Raw genomic sequence first — 20,593 nt, 5'->3', positions numbered from 1 at the left:
CAAGGTGGTCAGAGAGAAATCCTCTGGGCCCTGCCAAACAGCTGGAAGCTCCCCCGGGCCCTGCCAAGCAGGGGAACTGTTCTCTTCACACCTTCGTGCCATCCACACCTACTGCACGGACCCCAGCAACTAGTATTGCAAACAGTACTTAATCCATTGCACCATAATACCAGCTAAGATATAGGTTTCGAAGAACTGTCCATCAGTTATTGGGATTCAAATTCATAGAATTCTAGAGAGTATGACCATATTGGTAATAGTATACAAAATTTTTACACTCATATCCAATTATTTTTCAGGTAAATGTGGAATGTATTTTGTGGAAGATAATGCTTCTGATACAATTGAAAGTTCGGTGAGTAGAGGCTTAAGTTAGTATTTACAGCAAAAAAATATTTTAACAATCATTTTAAAAAGATGATACCATCCCCTCTGATGAGTTCTAGCAGTTAATGTTATATCCTCAGTAGCAGCAAGTATAGCTATTCCCTACCATTTCCGGTTCATTGTCAGTTAGCTCTGCCTTCAAAAAAAAGAGGGGGTGGTAGTTGTGGGAGGGTGATTCATGTAACTGAAAACAGATCATTATGATAGTCACATAACTTAATAATGATCATTTTTGTTGTAGAAATACTGCTGTGAATCAGAAAATTACCAAAACTAACTTTAACTTGCATTTTTGTACACTAAAATGTACAAAATTTTATCAATTTGAACTAACCTTATATGCCCTTCAAAAAAGTTTTGCGATCTCTGTTATAGGAGAAATAATATATTGTGTTTCAGAAAATTCTTAAAGCCATGAATAAGAATAGATATTATTAAATATGTATGTAATTTTAAAGAAATTAACATGAAATCATAAAATTTGATTAGGTAACTAGGAAAAAATCATGAAAATATTTATTATGGCCCTCCAAAATTGAGTACACATTTCTTTCTATTTAATAGCAACTATGAAAGTATGGTTAATTGTTCTTTTTCAAGATTCATTTTTTTATCAGCAAGGAATTTAATAGTTGATATAAAAGACAACATTTTATGTGACCAAGAGAAAACATTTTGCTCTTTTTCTGTTTTTTACATGATGCACTTTTAAGTATAAGACAGTAAAAAAAAAGCCATAAAAGTAGAGATAACATCATTAAAGTACAGAGGAAGGAAGTAGCCTTCAGAAGCCAGGACCTTGTCTTGGTTCTTAGAATAATGCTAGCAGAGTACATGTAAGAAGACAAGTGATTGCACCAGATTTCAAAGACCAATGCAGAGTTCTTTCTTGATGTGCTATGTGTTTTAAAATGCGCATGTTGTACTTTGTGAGAGGCCCGGTGATGCTGTCACATGTAGGACCTATGGTCCCTGTCCGTTCAGGAAAGTTGGGAATGCCTTGGGTTTATGTTGTCAAGATCTGTCCTGGGGCTGGCATGATAGCCCAGTAGCTAATTCCTTGCCTTGCATGTACTGGGATCCCATAAGAAACTCCTGGCTCCTGGTTTCAGATCCAGTCAGCTCTGGCTGTTGTGGCCCCTTGAGAGTGACCCAGTGGACAGAAGATCTTTCTCTCTGTCTCTTCTCTCTGTAAATCTGCCTTTCCAATAAAAATAAAATAAATTAAGAAAAGAAGATCTGTTCTTCCAATGGTCACTTCGTCAATATCATTCCTTGTGTGGTCCAGTATAGCTTTAGTGCTAATTGATCTGTGAGCATACATTCAGTGGAGCTTTGTCCGCAAAGGTACTAGCTTCATTTGTTGCAGGAATTTTCCTCTGGAGACTCTGCTTTTGCCTTGGCTGTATGATTTGAAACTGTGCTTCACTCTGGGGCATTTCAGGAGTTACAGTTAACTTAGTCTTAACCTAGAGCCACTTAAGAGTGGGTTAACTTTGAATTCGCAGAGATGATGCCCTGTGGTATTTTCCACTCAAACTTCAGGCCAGCACCGATAAGCTACCTGACTATTCCTCCTTCAGTGATGGTCATAGCTGTTCGTCTAACCTTTGACCAGAAACATGTCACTTTGTGGGTTTTAGCTTTCTGGAGGAATCCCAGTGCATTGTTTCTAGGGAACCCAAGGCGTGCATCTTTGTCCTTAAGGGGTTGTCAGCTTCATTCACTTCATTTCTACAGCTCGGGTTTGTGCAGACATTCATGCACATATAAAACAAAGCTAGTGAACCAAAGTATCACTTCCTCCTCTCTGCTGTTATTCAAATTTCTTTTTTACTTTTGACCCCTGAAGGCTTAATTTACTTTATTTTCTTGCAAGCTAAGCTTTGCAGTTAAAAGAATATTTTCTCACTGAAAGAAGCCAGTCTAAAAAGGTTATGTTTTATAATTACTTCAGCAATATGATATTCCGGAATGGGCAAACTCTGAGGACAGTAAAAAGATCAGTGATTGCCAGAGGTTGAAGGTAGGGAGAAAGAAGAACAAATAGGCACAGCACAGAGGATTTTTAGAACAGTGAAACTAGCCTGCACCATACTGTAACAGTGAGCACTCATCGAAACACGTTTGTCAGAAGCCATGGAATGTACAGCACCAAGGGTGAACTCTAATGTAAACTGAGGGCTTTAGGTAAGAATACTGTATCAATATTCATTCATCAATTGTAGTAGATAGTGTGCACCAAATGCAAAATCACAACAATAAGGAGGAAGCAAAAGTGTATAAATAGGAACTCTGTACTATGGACTCAATTTTTTGTAAACCTGAAGCCAGTATCCATAAAGCCTATTTTATTTTTCACTGTTAAATCTTGTGTATCACTTTGAAATGTTGTATAGTAAGAAGGTTTTCAGATACCTTATCTCCTATTTTTCATAAAAGATTTTTTATCATGATATTAGTTAGAAACCTAAATTTTTTCCACTTACTTCTTCCTCCTCCCCTCCCTGTTCTTTTCATTAATTTTGCAAGACATTTTAATTATTTATATTTCATATGAAGTAAATGCCTGTGTCTGTTTGCTTTGTTTTAGAACCTTCAGGGAGAGTTGGAACCAGCATCATTTTCCTGGACATATGAAGAAATTAAAGAAGTTCACAAGCGTTGGTGGCAGTTGAGAGATAATGCTGTGGAAATCTTTTTAACAAATGGCAGAACACTCCTATTAGCATTTGATAACACTAAGGTAAATCTTTATTAATGGCATACAGTGTTTAGGTGAGAATAGGACCAGTAACACTAGACTCATGTTAATTATAGCAAGGTTTGAATTATTTAAACATCAATTCACTGTTTCTGAAGTGAAATAAAACTTTCCCTGTTTGTTAGTTCTAATTAAAATAAACCCTTGGTTGTATTCAGATTACTTTTGACCCCCCAAGATTGTGTTAAGTTCTGATTACCCAGAATAACTGAAAGTAGTAGTTTAAACTTGCTCGGTGCTGTGGTAGAGTTCATCTTTGTCCCTTTCTTGATCTCTACATCCCATCAAGCTCTCTGTGTGTTTTCCTTTCTAGAAGATCTCTTGGGGAAAGTTTGTATATTTATGTTGGCTCTGGTTCTTTCCCTATGGTTTTGTTTTTTTGTTTGTTTGTTAATGCTCCAGTCAAAAGGGCTGCATCTTATCCATCTTCAGGCTAATCAGTTCTGTTTACTGCTAACCCTCATGGTCCAGTCTCCAGTCTCCATCTTATTTGACCTGTCAGTAGCATTTTACACATCTGCTTATTGATCTCTTGATAAAAAAGGAAGCCACTGTCACAGGGGTTTTGGCTACCACTCTCCTTTAATTCTTGTTTTATTTCGTGGGTCGCGCCTTCTCGGTCTTGTTTGCATGTTCCTCCTTGGTCCATCTCAAGGCTTACTCCTCAGACCCTTACTCTTCCCAGGTCAGTCTCCTGGCTTACACATGCCGCTGTATTTTAATGACCAACGGATTTATATCACTACCCAAAATACTTAACTTTGTATTTGTCATCTCAAACATAACATCCTCAAAACTGAACCTTTCATCTTAAAAAAGATTCCAGTTTTCCGCATCTCAGTAAGAGAAAACTCCACCCTGATGACCAAGCCAGATGCCTTGTGGTTAACTGGTTCTCTTATCCTCTACCTCTTTATCAGTAAGTCCTGTTGACTTTGTCCTCTAATTTATCAAGAATCTGTACTGCTTCTGTCGTAGTCTAAGCCACAGTCATGTTTTACATAAATCAGATAATAGCTTCCTGACTGACCTTCCTATATGTAACTTCCTTAAAACCTCTAGACTCAGCAGCTAAGATGTATTGTGTTGTATCATTCCTCTGCTCAGAACACTCCTTACACTCCTTATTAAAGCTCTGAATAATCTAGCTTCTTTTTATCTCTCTGACCTCATCCTCTGTCATTCTCTCCCTTCCTCTTTTTTGCTCCATGCTCAGTGACTTTTCCTTTCTTAAATATATCAGAGACATTGGTGCCTCAGCATCTTTGCACTCACAACCATTTGAAATGTTTTTCTCTAAGAATCCCAAGGATTCAATCCCCCACTCTCAGATTTCATGATCAGGTATCTCCTTATCAGCAGAACTTTCTTGATTATATCAAACAGTGATCCTTCTTCCTCTCAATTCCCAAGCATCCCTAACAGCATTACTTTGCTGTGTTCCTCTGCAGAACTTACTAACATCTGATATCGTCTGTCTCTTCCCAGTAGAATATCAAGATCTTGATTAGTGCTACATTTCAACATGTTGATCACAAGTAGTTGCTAGGAGTTCAGAAAATATCTGCTGAATTCTTCCAGAATTCTTCCAGAGTTTGGTCTGCAGTCTGTTAGAAATTCCCTTATATCAGGAAGCCAACATGGAAAGTTTAACTCCAGTAGTACAATCCGTACTGTTTTTTTTTTTTTTTTTTTTGATTGGTTGTTTGCTTTTTTGGCTGTATCCCATGTGTTTTGATGTTTTTATTTCAGTTTGATTCCTTCCAAATAATCTCTTTTCTCCAGTCGAATTCATCACGTGCTCATGAATTATACGATGGCATTATTTTAAAAAAATGAACTGAAACTAACAAAAAAAAAAAGAAGTTCCCTTATATCAACCTTACCCCCAGCAACTAGCAACATTCATATTTAGGCTACAAGTTTAGGTGCCTGAATACTATGTTTCTGCTTGTTTCATTTCGACTGTTGTGTTTTCTCATTCTTGTCAGGTGTGGGATTTTCCTGTGTATGAGCATATACACTTTTTAAGATAGATGGGCATTTCAAATTTGTTTTTGGCAGAAGCTTGGTTCATCGATTTGTTTTTTCATTTATTGTCAGGAGTCACTTAATCGTAGGAAAATTAGAATACCCTTTTTCTGTGACAGAACTTTTATATCTTGAAAAAAGTTTTTGTTTTTTTGGTCAGTAGTGAACATTAAATATGCTATTAACATAGGATATTTTATTTAATTCTTAATGAAATAAATGTTATCACCCCATATTACAGATTTGATAACTGTAGCATAAAGGGTTTACAAGGCAAACAGGTGAGTTCTGTTCAGTAGGGGAGACCATGTTCTTTGTGCCATCCCAGTACATATATTGCTTGTATATAGGTGACATTTCTGCAAAATAAAATTTTTCTTGGAAGTTTCCTATTAATGAATTTTTCCAGCAACGAAGTGTAGTTATTACGAACCTAGGTTTTTTGAGACCTGGATTCAAAAATTTTTTCATTTGTTTGAAAGACAGAGTTAACAGAGAGAAAAAGAGACACAGAGAAATCTTCTATCCACTGTTTCAAACCTCCAAGGACTTGAACAGCCAGAATTATACCAGGCCACAACCAGACACTAGAACTCCATCTGACTGGATTTTTATCTCAGTTCTCCACCAGTTAATTTTATTGAGCAATCAGTGTTTTCCTGAAACAAGTGATATTAGTAATATGTCTACAAATTATCAATAAAAATGTCTAGTTTTTCTTTCTTCTGTTTTAGATTCGTGACGATGTGTACCACAGTATACTCACAAATAACCTCCCAAATCTTCTGGAATATGGTAATATCACTGCTCTGACAAATTTGTGGTATGCTGGACAAATTACCAACTTTGAGTATTTGACTCACTTAAACAAACATGCTGGCCGATCCTTCAATGATCTCATGCAGTATCCAGTGTTCCCATTTATACTCGCTGACTATGTGAGTGAGACCCTTGACCTCAATGATCCATCAATCTACAGGTAGGTAAAGTTACCAGCACCTTTTGGTTTGATCCATGTAGTATGTTTACATCATTAAGGCCTCATTATGAAAAATTGCACTTACATACAAAAATAGAAAGACTGCATAATTAGCCTCCTATGCATCACCCCAATCCAGTAATTATGAATCAAATTTTGTTCTTTTGCATCTTTTTTCTTTCTATTTTCAACAACTAATTTTGTCACGTCTGTATTCTACAGATAAACCTCTTTTTTTAAAAAAACTGTTTTTCTTTTTTAAGATTTCTTATGTTTTATTGAAAGGCAGAGTTAGAGGGAGACACAGAGAGAGAACAAAATCTTCTATCCGATAGTTCACCCCCCAGGTTATCACAATGACTGGAGCTGAACCAGCTTGAAGCCAGGAGCTTCTTCTAAGACTCACAGGTGGCTGCAGAACCCAAGCATTTAGGCCATCCTCCACTGCTTTCCTAGGCCATTAGCTTGGAGCTGGATCAGAAGTAAAGCAGCTGCTGGTATCACAGGCAGAGACTTAGTGGGCTATATCATGGCATTCACCCCTAAAAGTATGTTTACTAACATAACCACATCTCAGTTATCATAACTAAGAAAAATTAGAAATTTCTTGATATTATTATGTTTGGTTTGCTTTCAAATGCCCGTGGATTATTTCAAAGATATATTTTTGTAATTGATTGGCTTGAATTGTTGTCTTTGCTAAATCTCTTTAAAAATACATCAAGAATAGGGGCCTTGTGCAGGAGCCTAGTGGCTAATGTCCTTGCCTTCCAGGCTCCGGTATCCCATATGGGTGCCGGTTTGTCTCTCAGCTGCCCCGCTTCCCATCCAGCTCCCTGCTTGTGGCCTGGGAAAGCAGCAGAGGATGGCCCAGTGCCTTGGGACCCTGCGCCCATGTGGAAGACCTAGAAGAAGCTTCTGGCTCTTCTTGGCTTCAGACCAACTCCATTTCGACTGTTGCAGTCACTTGGGAAGTGAACCAGTGGATGGAAGATCTTTTTCTCCTTCTCTCTGGAAATCTTAGTTTCTAATAAAAAATAAGTAAATCTTTAAAAACAATTCACCAAATTCCCATGTTCTCTGGCCTTTGGTCCTAGAATCGTACCACTGTCTTTCCTGGGCCTCCAACTAGGAAGTGGAAGATTGTGGGTCTTCTCACTCTGTATACCATATATGTCAATCACTAATAATAAATTTTCCTACAAATTAAATTTATCAGCATCATCATCACTGTGTTGTAGAATATATATATATTTGTATTACAGCTAATATAGGACTAATATTTATACAGATGACTTCTAAAATAAGATGATTTGATTCATGATTCATGATTTGATTCATGATTTTTCAACTTTACAATGAAAGTGATACACATCCACTAATATTGAACTTTGTATTTTGAATTTTCATGATTTTTTTGGACGGGTGATACATGGTATAATGCTCTCTCACGCTAAGTCCACCATCATCAGGATAGATAAACCACTGACACACTGCAGTGTACCGTGCCACGACGCTACAGTGCTTGATGTGTTAGACATCTGTAATGTACGCTTGGTTTGTGATATTTTCAGCTTACAGTAATTTAACAGGGATACAACCTCATCAGAAATGGAGAAGTATCTGTATGGTTTTTTCAGACAGACATGTACAGGTTTCTCTCTGTGTAAATAAAGATCTTGCAAGAGTTCACGCCAAAAAAAAAAAAATTCATCAAGAGCAACCTTTAATATTTACCTTTTTGTGTGTATTTTTTCTTTCTTTACTTCTTTAAAAAAAAAAAAGCTATCCTGTAAGCTGCTGTCCCACTTTCTGTGTCTTTCGATTGCTCCCTATGACATTATTTAGTTACCTTAGTCTTTGCATTTCTTAAAGACTAGAAGTTGATTCCAAAAGTTTGATTAGATGTAAATACTTTTTTTGGCAAAAATCATTTATAGATCATGATGTAAACTTTATATTGCATCGTGTTAGGAGACTTACCAACGCTCAGGTTGATTTGTGAGTTTGAGTCCCTTTGAGCTTGTGCCTAGTGGTTTCATCCATTAACTAATTATTTACATCCATTATTTCACAAAGAGTTGCAGAATGATGATTTCTTACGCTCATTTCTCCTAAGTTTATTAGAAGAAAACATGTTAAAACAGCATAGGGTATCTTTATTAAATCATACAGAAAGGAAGTTAATATGGTCTGAAGGACTCAGAAGCGAACTTAAAGTGGCTCTCACTTCCAAAGGGGGTACAGTCTGAGAATAATCTCACGTAATCGGAACACACTGAAATTAAAAAAAAAAAAAACAAAAAAAAACAAAAAAAAAAAACACATTTACAAGGATACCTTTTCAAAGACAGAAAAGAATATCAAGGCAAAACAAAGTTCATTATCCCCTACTAGATACCAATTCCTTGCTTTGGCATTTGGGAGGGGAAATAGATAAGTGAGTTGGGGACTCCCTATACCTATAAAACTGTATCATGGAAAATAATAATAGCAGTAATAATAATAATAAAGGAAGAGGGAAGGAAAGAAAGAGAAAATGAAGAATTCAGCATTGATTTAGCCTTTCCTGAATGAAGTATTTTAGAGTTCTCAGATAGTCCTAATCTTTGAGAAAATGTTTTGTTTGTATGGATTGAAAAACACTTTGTTGTCTAAGGAACAATTTGCTCCAAATATTCTGAGTGCTTAGAGTAGTTAAAATGTTAGTTTAGATGTGCAAAAATGCTGATAATTCTCAAAGTTTGATGCATTTGTACATTTGAAAAAGAGCAAGTAGTACATTATTTCTTCTTTAGACACATTTTGTACCCATAGTGTAAATAGATATAGTCTAATTATAGTGTATACTCAAGAAACTCTTAAAATGCACAACTGGGGGCCAGCATTATAGCACAACAGGTTAAGCCACAGGATAGGACACCCACAGTCCTCTAGCAGTCTGTTCAGTTCCTGACTCCTCTACTTCTGATCCAGCTTCCTGCTCCGAGCCCTTAGAGATAGCAGATGATGGCCTAGCTGCTGGGTTCCTGCCATCCACGTGTGAGACCCGAAGGAGAAGTGCATGGAAGACTCTCTGTCTCTTTGCCCACTTTCTCTCCCTCCCCTGCCCCGTCTCTCCCTCTTTTTGTCACTCTGCCTTTCAAATTAATTAATAAAAAAGGAGTCATAAAGACAGGGGTTTTTTTAGAACATACATCTCTGTTTTAGCAATTTAGCCTCTAGAAATTTTTTCCTTAGGAAATATATATGTATTCTGCTAGAGAAGTTCTTTATAGAGGTAAGTTTCATGAGGGCAGGAAATGTATGTATCTGGTTCATTGTTTTTTAACAGTATGTTGCCCTGCATGCAAAGACAACCAAAAGCACAGTGTTACTTTGTTTTTCTAAGAAGCTGAAACTTCAGGAAAAAAACAATTGTTTGAATAAAGTGGTATGTATATTCAGCCACTAAAATGATACTGTAGAATGTGTATTATAAGCATGGAAAGATGTTCTTTTAATTTTAAAAAGTAAATATGCAACATGTTAAACTTGTAGCTGTTACTAAAGGACTATACTATTGTAATAATATGGGGAGAAGTGGTAGGAGGGGAAATGAAAAAGAAGGGGAGGGCAACAGGGGAAAGCCCTAAGGCTACAGAAATATACCATGGAGAATAATAAAAATAATTTTAAAACAAATATGCATGCATAGATAAGTGAAAGACTGATAAATACCAAAATGTTTCACCTGAGGGTAAGAGTATCATTGCTGACTTTTGGTCTAGTCTGTTTTATTAATAGTACCTCTGATATTTTAAGGGCCTGGCACAGTAGCCTAGCAGCTGAAGTCCTTGCCTTGCATGCGCCAGGATCCTTTATGGGTGCTGGTTTTAATCCCGGCAGCCCCACTTCAAATCCAGCTTCCTGCTTGTGGCCTAGGAGGGAAGTTGAAGGATGACTCAAAGCCTTAGGACCCTGCACCCACATGGGAGACCCAGAAGAGGCTCCGGGCTCCTAGTTTCAGATTGGCTCCGTTGCTCTCTGTACGTCTGACTTTCCAATAAAAATAAATAAATCTTAAAAAAAAAAAAAGAAATACTTCTGATGCTTTAAACCATAACAATTAAAGAAATTTGTGTCCAAAAAAAATCCTACTTGCACTATTTTTTTTTTAAAGATTTTATTGTTATTGGAAAGCCGGATATACAGAGAGGAGGAGAGACAGAGAGGAAGATCTTCCGTCCGATGTTTCACTCCCCAAGTGAGCCTCAATGGGCCGGTGCGCCAATCCGAAGCTGGGACCAGGAACCTCTTCCGGGTCTCCCAGGCGGGTGCAGGGTCCCAATGCATTGGGCCGTCCTCGACTGCTTTCCCAGGCCACAAGCAGGGAGCTGGATGGAAGTGGAGCTGCCGGGACTAGAACCGGCGCCCATATGGGATCCCGGGGCTTTCAAGGCGAGGACTTTAGCTGCTAGGCCACGCCGCCGGGCCCCTACTTGCACTATTTTTAATAATTGCCTTCCAGTATCTTAAACATGATTTCTTTCTATTTGGATATTTGAATTTGAGTCTATCTATAAAACTTTTTATAAGGTTGGGCCCAGCATGATAGCCTAGTGGCTAAATCCTTTCCTTGCATGCACTGGGATTCCATATGGCTTCCTGTTGGTGCCCCAGCTACTGCACTTCCCATCCAGCTCCCTGCTTGTGGCCTGGGAAAGCAGTCAAGGACAGCCCAAAGCCTTGGGACCCTGCACCCACGTGGGAAACCCAGAGGAAACTCCTGACTCCTAGCTTCAGATTGGCTCAGCTCCATCCATTGCAGCCACTTGGGTAGTGAACCAGTGGATGGAAGATCCGTCTTTCCTTCTCTCTGTAAATCCGACTTTCCAATAATAATGATGATGATGATGATGATATAACTAACTTCAATATCCCAAGGAAACAATTTTTTGAAACATAGGTGCATCAACACCTGGTTAAGCCAGAACTGGGCAAATCTTACTGTTGATCTAATTATAGAATTTGAAACTCCAGTTGGCCCATTTCTGTGCTTTATCAGGTGGCTCCTCTCCCAGAGGAACCCTTGCCTCCAGTTAACCTTTTAACCTTGCCTGTCTTCATCAAAGCTTTTCCTCTTGCTGTTTTAGGTGCTACACACTGGCATCACTTGATTCCATAGCCTGAAAAATGAGGATTCATACCTTGGGCTTTCTTGCCTCTGAGTTTTTTGGAAAATATACAATACAAACACTAGTATCAACACATTCATGTACCTGCACAAATACTACGTGCTTAAAGCTGTCACTCAGCAGCTGCTCATTAGACAGCAAAATAGATGCTGTTCAATACTCACACTCGAACTACCTGAGATATTTAATTTCTACTATGTAGGCTGATGATTGCCTAGTGTCTCCTCAGGATTCTGCTTTCTATCCAAGCTCTCCTTCTCCCTCACTCACTCCTAACAACATGTGGAGTCTGGAAATCCAGGGCTTGGTAAGAATCAGCTGCCAAGGGCAGCAGCAGCAGTTTTGATTCTGAAGGGGCCTGTACAAGTTGGAGGAACAAGAACGGAAGCAGCTCTCCTTGTTTAAGTTGCCCATTAGCCAGGAATTCTTAATAACAGTGCGAGTGTGCTGGAAAACTCTACCTAACTAGTTGAAGAAATCGTAATTTAGTTAGTTGCAGAGCAGTGTATATAAGCAGCTAACTAAGGATTAAGCATTTTTTGATCACTTATTTTTCTAAAGGATGCAGACACGTAGGCAGCTTAATCCTGGCAGTGTCAAATATTTCATATTTTTTCCATCCTTTCTGTTGTAGAAATCTCTCTAAGCCTATAGCTGTGCAGTATAAAGAAAAAGAAGATCGTTACGTGGACACATATAAGGTAGCATTAGTTTTACTCATATTTTAATAAATGAAAAATGGGGTTTTAAAAACTATTGATTTTCTATGTTTTGTTGCATTGTACTTAAATTGACAACTAGAAATCACTATGTGAAATTAAATTTCTTTTTTTATCTTAGCTCTTTGAAAATACTTTAATCAAAGAAAGAGTGATCTTGACATAAATTGAAAGCTATTGTCTACGGCCATACCACCTTGAACGCTCCTGATCTCGTCTGAAAGCTATTAATCGATTGTTTGCTTAAAGACAAGATTATATGAGCTCTTCAATATGAACTCTTCAAAAAGTTCATTGAAATTCATATTAAAATTTAAAAATTAAAAACTCAATTTTTTTCTTTTTAAAATTATTGTATTCATAGAAAGGGAACATTTTATTCCTTCCATAGCTACCATTCCCCACTTCTCTCACTTCCCTGCTCCTGCCGGTCTCCCTCCTCTGTCCCTCCCCTTCTCTTAACCAGTTTTTGCTAAGACATAAATTTTATCCACTCCATATTTGAAGGCTAAATTTGCCACAGATCATAACTTTGAACAAGTAAAAAGTAAAGTAAGAACACCAAAGTTCCACAGGGGTATAAACAAGGTTAAAACTGACAGTTGTGTTCCAAAATGATCATTCCATTCATATACCTTTTTGTGTTATATAATACCTGCCACATATGAGAGAAAACATTGTATTTTTTGTTTTTTGAGCCTGACTTATTTCATTAAACATAATTGTTCCCAGTTACATTCATTTTGTTGCAAGACAAGATTTTACTCTTTTTATGGCTGAGTAGTATTCCATTGTGTGTGTGTGTGTGTGTAGAGACATATCCACACTGTTTTTATCTAGTCATCAGTTGGTGGACATCAGAATTGATTCTTTATCTCAGGTATTGTGAATTGAGGTGCAGTAAACATGAGAGCACAACTAGTTCTTTCATATTTCATATGCTGACTTCATCTAATTTGGGTAAAGCCTCAGTAATGGAATGACTAGGTCATAGGGTAGATCTCTTTTCAGATCTCTGAAGAATATTTTCTTCCACAATGATTGTACTATTTTATATTTCTACCAACAATAGTTTAGCTACTTTTTCTTTCCATTCTTACCAACATTTATTGTTTGCTAATTTTTTTTTTTGGATGATAGCCATTCTAGCTATAGTAAAGTAAATCCTCATTTTGGTTTTTATTTGTGTTCTCAATTTGTATTTCATCAATCGAAAATTGCCCAGCTACAGCCCTTGCCTGTTTCATAACTGGATTATTTGTTTTGTGGTTGTTGGGTTTCTTGAGTTCTTTACAGATTCTGGATATTATTGCTTTATTGACTTACTAGTTTACTTTGTTTTCTCCTAGTCTATTGATTGTCTCTTCACTTTGTTGATGTTTTTTAGTGCAAAAGTTTCTTAACTTGATGTAATCCCATTTGTCTACTTTTGTCTTTATTGCCTATACTTCTGGGGTGTTTTCAAGGAAGGCTTTGTCTTTGCCTGTGTCTTACGGAGTTTTCCCCAGTAAGTTGATGGTGTCACATCCTAGATTTAGATCGTAGATCCATTTTGAGTTTTCATATATATAACAGGTAAGGAGTTTTTTCTCCCTCTAATGGCTCAGCCTAAAACTTCCAGGATTATGTTGAATAGCAGTGATAAAAGTGGGACTATTCTTGCCTGGTTTCAGGTCTTAGTAGAAATGTTTCTAGCCTTTCTCATTCAAAATGATGCTGGCCGTGGGTTTGTCAGATATTGCCCTAGTTGTGTTGAGGAAAGTTTCTTACATACCCAGTTTGCTTAAGATTTTTGTCATGAGAGAATTTTGTATTTTATAAAATGCTTTATCTTTGTCAATTAAGATAATCATGATTTTTTGCTCTTCAGTTTGTTAATGTGATGTATCTCATTTATTGGATTACATATATTGAACCATTACTGCATACCAGGGATAAACCCCATTTGGTCTGGGTAAATTATCTTTCTGACATGTTATTGTATTCTGTTAGCTAGCATTTTTTGCATCTGTGTTAATTAGTGATTCTCACCTTAGTTCTGTCCTTGCCTCATCATTAGCTATTGGTCTAGTTAGGTTTTTTTGTGTCATGATGACTCAGTTTGGGGTAGATTGTAGGTGTCCAGAAATCTATTTCTTCTAGATTTTCCAGTTTATTGGCATGTACCTGTTTGTAGTAATTTCTAATGAATCTCTGTGTTTCTGTGATGCCTTTTATTACATCTCCTTTTTTGTCTCTGATTTCATTGATTTGGGCCTTCTCCTCCTTTTGGTTAGGCCAATAGTTTATGTTTTATTTTAAAAGTTCCCAAAATGTTTACATCAAAATTTATAAATTTCATTTCCATTTTCTCCTGAACTTTTCTCTCATGTTCCTGATTTTTTAAAAAAAAAATCATGATTTCTATGAACTTCTTGTTTCCTCTAGTATTGTTTGTATTATAAAATTAATATATTTGTGAGCTATCGTAACCTTTATTTGTCATATTTAAGTAATTGTTCTTTGGTTTATTAAAATTATACATAATTTCAAAGTTTAAAAATGGAGATGAATCCTCTTGTTTCTGTGAAATTACTGTTAACATGATTTTTTAGAAATAGTAAAAGAAAAACAAACCTTACTGTCTATGCATACATTCTTTACAACAGTATCAAAATATGAGCAACTAGAGCAGTTTCTCCCATTGAATTTATCTGGACAATAAGATGCTGGACTCTATGCTTACAATGAAAGAATCTTGACTGAATTTAAACTCTAATACTGCAACAAGGTGGAGGAATCCTCATTTTTCCAAGGTGGGGAGGGGTGGAGGGAATCCCAGAGCCTATGAAACTGTGTCACATAATGCAATGTAATCAATAAAAAAACAAAAAGCACTTTCTCATGTTCACAGTGTTTTGTTATATCACAGTTCCAGAGGCATCCTTTTGAGCGTCTGCCACTGTTTAATTCTTCGGCAGTTGAAATGAGGCAGTTCTTTGGGAATCAAAATTCAGTACACACCTGACTTTGTTATCAAAGCCAGACAGAAACTATTTGAGATAATAGTAACAGATAGGAAATGATTGAGTTTCCTACTTTATGATGGGCAGATAAAGTTGTGAAAAATCACCTTTTTTTTTGTCTCTGTAACTGCACTTCAAAACAGCCATAAAATGTGACATGTTTTTTATGTTTATATTTCATTTCTACTTCTATCGAAGCATCTATCTAAATTACATAGTACTATATCTTAAAATTGAAATTTGAAATATAGATCTCTCTAGCAATAAAAGCTCTCATTTGTTAAAATGCTGGATCAGATTAGATGTTACAGTCCGTTAGTTGGGAGCCAGAGTACTGGAAGTTAGGGTACAGAACAAGTAGATTTCCAATAAAACAATGAGAAAGTGAAAGTATAGAATGAAAGAGGAGTCTCAAGTGGTCAGACCTCAGCAGGAGCTACTCAAGTTAGCTGAGGTCTCCAAGCACAAGGAGACAAAGGTGGTGAAAAATGATAGGGTAAAAAAAAAATAATCCTATGTTCTTCCAGCATTTCCTGGAGTACCCAGTCATGAATGCTCTGCCGTTCTTTGTTTCATCCAGTACTTGGAGGAGGAGTACCGCAAAGGTGCCAGGGAGGACGACCCCATGCCGCCCGTGCAGCCATATCACTACGGCTCCCACTATTCCAACAGCGGCACCGTGCTTCACTTCCTGGTTAGAATGCCTCCTTTCACCAAAATGTTTTTAGCCTATCAAGGTAAGAATGTTTTCATAACTGCCTGAGAAGGCATGTTGGGTCATCAGAAACAGAAACTTGGCTTCTTGAGAATTTATTGAGACTGATCAAGTCACTATTTGAAATCAGAAAGTTATCTTTGGAGTCTGTGTGTATATCCTAGTTGTACATAGAGCATGTTAATGCAGTTTATTATAGAGAAGAACATTATTGTCAGTTATTATGACTTAAGTGATTGGAGAAACACTCTGGCACTTTCATGTTAGTTAAGATTGTAGTTAATAATCTACCTCAGCATTTTAAGTGGCCGCCTACAGGCCTGAAGATCAATTACATAGATCAGTTTACTGATTTGTGTGCAGATAAGAGCACACTCTCCTGTCACTGTCTCATAGGAATTGTGGTGTTGGTATTGCTCCCTAGTTGCTTCCCCGTGGCACTTGGAATCCTTTGTGAAGTAATCATCCATTCATTTATTCAACCTCTTGAACTTCTTTATGTTTTTCACTCATGCATGAACTTTTAGAGAAATGGGTTTTGTATTCACTTTGCTTTGTCTATAAAAAGGACTTTCTTATATTTGTTGCTCTTTCAATACACAGAACAAATTTTTCACATGACACCTGTTCAAATATTTAAAGACTGTTGCCATGTCCCCTTTTTTTCCCTTTCAGCCTTGCCCTGGCTAATTATCCCTAGTCAATTTCACATCAGATTGAGGGCCTCTTATATGCATGGTCCTATTAGAGCTGCTGCAAGGAACACTAAAGAAAATAAGACTGTTCCGTACTTAATATTTTATAAACTAAAGCTTACTCCATTATTATTTACTATGACTCCCAAACATGTTGATTTGTGAATGTCCTTATTAAAACAGCTGTTGGGGTAGATGTTTGGCACAGCAGGTAAGAGGCTGCTTGGGATGCCCATATCCCATGTAGGAGTGTCCAGTCTGAGTTCGAGATACTCTGCTTGTGATCCAGCATCCTGCTAATGTCCACTTTGGGGAGCAGAAAGTTTCCTGCTACTATATGTTAGACTGGGGTTGAATTCTATCTAGACTCCTAGCTTTGGCCTTGCATAGCCCGGAATGTTGTAGACCTTTGGAGCGTGAAAAGCAGGTAGAAGATCACCCCTCCTCTTCCATCCCTTTGCTGTCACTGTCTGTTTCTTTCTCTTTCTTTCTCTCTCTCTCTCTCTCTCTCTCTCTCTCTCTCTCTCTCTCTCTCTCTTTCAAATAAATGAAAATAGATAAATTTTATTATGGGAGTCAAAATACAAAAGACTGTTTTGGGTCCGGCACGTTAGCATAGTGGTTAAAGTCCTCGCCTTGCACGCCCGGGATCCCATGTGGGTGCTGGTTCTAGTCCTGGCAGCATCTGGCCCCCTGCTTGTGGCCTGGGAAAGCAGTCGGAGGACAGTCCAAAGCTTTGGGACCCTGCACCCGTGTGGAAGACCTGGAAGAAGCTTCTGGCTCCTGGCTCAGCTCCAGCCATTGCGGCTGCTTGGGGAGTGAATCAGTGGACAGAAGATCTTCCTCTCTGTCTCTCCTCCTCTCTGTATATCTGGCTTTGCAATAAAATAAATAAATGTTTAAAAAAAATAAAAGAATGTTTCAGTTGTGGTTTGTGGCCACTCTAGTAACAGAACTATTACCTTCCTCCATCGAAGACTAAGGTAGCTCAGTAATCCACTAATGTAAAACGCTCAGTCAGCTAAGCTCTATTGATCCATTTTCACTCTTACTGCTATTATGATTATAGTCTACATCATATTGTTTTCTTCATTGTGTATTTATTAATAGATTTTTAAAAATTTAAGCTACCTCATTCCCCCCTTCACATTCATCTCATTAGGTTAAAATGATTTGTGTTGGCTTTTGAATTTATTTGTTGACTTAACATTTTGTTTGGTCCAAGAATTCTCAAGCTTTACACTATATTCAGGGAAGCTACATAATTTCTTAATCATGTGGATTAAGTTGTATACTATAGGAAATTTAACTACATCACTAGCCTTTACCCACAAATACCAGTGGCAATCCTCCATCCACTTATGACAACCCAAAGTGTTTCTAAGACATTACCAAATTAGCCCTAGAGAACAAAAATATTACTGATTGAGACTCAGTGGAATGATATACACATATTCCTAATTATAGGAATTTTTTGTAACTGCTTTTTTAAATATTTAGGAAACTTCAGAGGATCTTAAATTCTGAGCAGAACCCGTAGTTTCTTCTTGTTTAAGAGTTCCTTAGTCTTAGATTTAGCTACCCCGACCCCCACCATATCTTTATAGAACTGCTTTAATATTTCTGAATTCCATTTAGATTGGCAACTGTTTCTTAGAGTGAGTGAGTAGATTTATACCAACAGCCTTTTTATTTTTAAGAAAAAATATTTATAAAAATCTTATTTTCTCCTAGATTTTATGTAGTGATCAGTCAGTGTTAAATGACTCAACAGAAAAGATGAGAAAACAAGGAAAATAATAGCAATAGTGCAACTAAGACCTGGAAAAGAAGTTTAGTGTATCTTTTTTGAAGCTGTGCTTGACTTGTTGCTGGAATTAGTTTGTGGTAGTCTCCACATGAAAAGATGAGGTCAAATTTTAACAAGTGCGTAAGAATTTTAGGCAGTATAACATAGTTCTCAGGAAAGGTCTATACTGCTAGCATTTCCAAAGACTGGCTTTTGGATATTATTTAATATTCTAGGTTACCCTTTGGCTGAAAACTGTTGACAGTAAAAGATAGTCAAATTCAATCTTTGCTATTTATTGTCTACATTGGAAAAAATTTAACAGAAAGTTACTATGCTTAGCTTCATTTTTACTCATAGAAAATCTCATTTTGTTCTTTGGTTAATGTCTAAGAAACCTTGTGTCTACCCACTAGAAAAGTAAGAAAAAAAGGAGAAAAACATAGTCTTAGCAATTAGATGTGAAAAGATTATTTTGCTTCCTGACAGGGGAAAAAACTGTTTACCTACTAAATTTTTTTGTTTTCCTTCATCATTTATTCATTAACTCAATTTATAAATCATTATTTGTTGCTCATTAAGTGCTAGATGTGAGTGACCCCACAGACCTTTGGTTTTATGGTACCTGCATTCTGCTTGAATACTGGATACTTATCAATTAAACAAATAAGTGGTATAGGTTCATTTAGCTGCTTGCACTATGAAAGTATACAGATAAAAATATAATGTAGTAAGATCTGAAATTAGTTGTACAAGGGGGGGGGTTGGGGAGGGGGGGGAATCCCAGTGCCTATAAAACTGTGTCACATAATGCAATGTAATCAATAAAAAAAATTGTAAACAAACAAAAAAAAGAAATTAGTTGTAAAAACATTTTTAAGAATATGAGTACATAGGCTATGGACAAAGAAATGAGCATTATTTTAATGTTCCTGAAGTTTTAAAATGGAATTAGCTCTTCGTGTTTTAATTATATTATTTATATTTCTTCATAGATCAAAGTTTTGACATTCCAGACAGAACTTTTCATTCTACAAATACGACTTGGCGCCTCTCCTCTTTTGAATCCATGACTGATGTGAAGGAACTTATCCCGGAGTTTTTCTATCTTCCAGAGTTTCTAGTTAACCGTGAAGGTATACCAGTAAATCATTTATAATTGCCATTTCTGAGAGTTTGTCATTGTTTTATAATTTTCCAAAATAAAGATAGTTTGTTAAGTTCTAAACCTTGGGTTTCCAAATAAGAGAATTTCTTTATTAAATATATAGCTCTATCTCCAAGTGATTTTGAGTGTTTTATAAAAATAAGTGCATTTGGAAAAAAAATTTTTAAATAAGTATAATTGGAGCCAATGTTGTAGCATGGTGTCCAACTGCTCCTCTTCCAATCCAGGTCCTACTAATGGTCTGGGAAAAGCAGCAGATGACCCAAGTGCTTGGGCTCCTGCCGCTCATGTTGGAGACCCAGAAAAAGCTCCTGGTTCCTGGCTTTGACCTGGCCCACTGTATCCATTAAGACCATCTGGGAAGTAAACCAGCAGATGGAAGATATATATCTCTCTCTCTCTCTCTCTCTCTCTCTCTCTCTCTCTCTCTCTCTCTCTCATGAGGTTGCATCCCCATTTATTGGAGGTGGAAGGGGGGCTAAAATAGCTAGGGAGGACAGAACATTTAGTAGCTGGCGAATGTCTCTTTCTTTTGATGTAGTGTTAATGCTTTCCCATGTGGACTAGTAGATTGGGCTTCCTCCCAGAAAGATAACCTTGTATATCCTAACTGGCAACTCAGAGTCCCAGAACTGAAGGTTCAAACCTGACCTTGACAGTCATGCAGCGTCACTTCCACTGCATTGTATTTATCAAGCCATTCCCAAGTGCCTTCCCAGATTCATGTTGGGGAAAATAGACTTTACAGCTAAATGAGAGAGTAGCAAGGTTCTGGAAAAGCATGCTAGTCAGGAAATATTTGCAGCTACTTTTGAAAATTGCAATTTTCTGTAATGCACATTGTGTCATTTTCTACTGGCATTCCTCCACATCTCTCACTGTAGCTCAGTCACCTGCTCTGGATGAAAGTCTGCTTCTATGATGTGCCCTCAAGAAACTAGAAAGTTGGGGATAATTGAGTTTGTTGGGTCTCCTGCTGCCTAGCCCCTCCTTGGCCCAACCTTTTAATGTCTCATTCACCTCTCTTTTGAATGTTTATTTATTTGAAATCCAGAGTGACAGAGAAATTGAGCATGAGATGCCTTCTACCCACTGATTCACCAAATGCCTGCAACACCCAGAATTGGATCAGGCCAAAGTTAAAAGTTAGAATCTCATCAAGGT

At 37.2% G+C, this 20,593-nt stretch overlaps 1 protein-coding gene and 1 non-coding gene across 5 annotated transcripts in view; both read left to right on the top strand.

Moving 5' to 3' along the window:
• The window catches only part of LYST (lysosomal trafficking regulator), a 185,295-nt gene that overhangs the window by 134,335 nt on the left and 30,367 nt on the right, over positions 1-20,593 (top strand). For 3 of the 4 annotated variants that reach the window (XM_058669377.1, XM_058669376.1, XM_004578521.3), the window contains 6 exons: positions 300-355; positions 2,981-3,133; positions 5,917-6,161; positions 11,973-12,039; positions 15,643-15,799; positions 19,257-19,397. In XM_058669377.1, the coding sequence (XP_058525360.1) occupies positions 300-355; positions 2,981-3,133; positions 5,917-6,161; positions 11,973-12,039; positions 15,643-15,799; positions 19,257-19,397 (819 nt within the window). Of the gene's footprint in view, positions 1-299; positions 356-2,980; positions 3,134-5,916; positions 6,162-11,972; positions 12,040-15,589; positions 15,800-19,256; positions 19,398-20,593 lie in introns of those variants that run through there. The other variant, XM_058669378.1, reaches the window with a different exon arrangement.
• On the top strand, positions 1,142-1,311 carry LOC118759186 (small nucleolar RNA SNORA81). Its single transcript, XR_004996031.2, has one exon. It is a non-coding gene; the product is annotated as a small nucleolar RNA SNORA81 (small nucleolar RNA).

The sequence above is a fragment of the Ochotona princeps genome, chromosome 10 (assembly GCF_030435755.1).
Source record: "Ochotona princeps isolate mOchPri1 chromosome 10, mOchPri1.hap1, whole genome shotgun sequence".
Lineage (NCBI taxonomy): Eukaryota > Metazoa > Chordata > Mammalia > Lagomorpha > Ochotonidae > Ochotona > Ochotona princeps.
The sequence above is the reverse complement of the archived record's forward strand: the minus strand, read 5'-3'. Positions and strand labels throughout refer to the sequence as shown.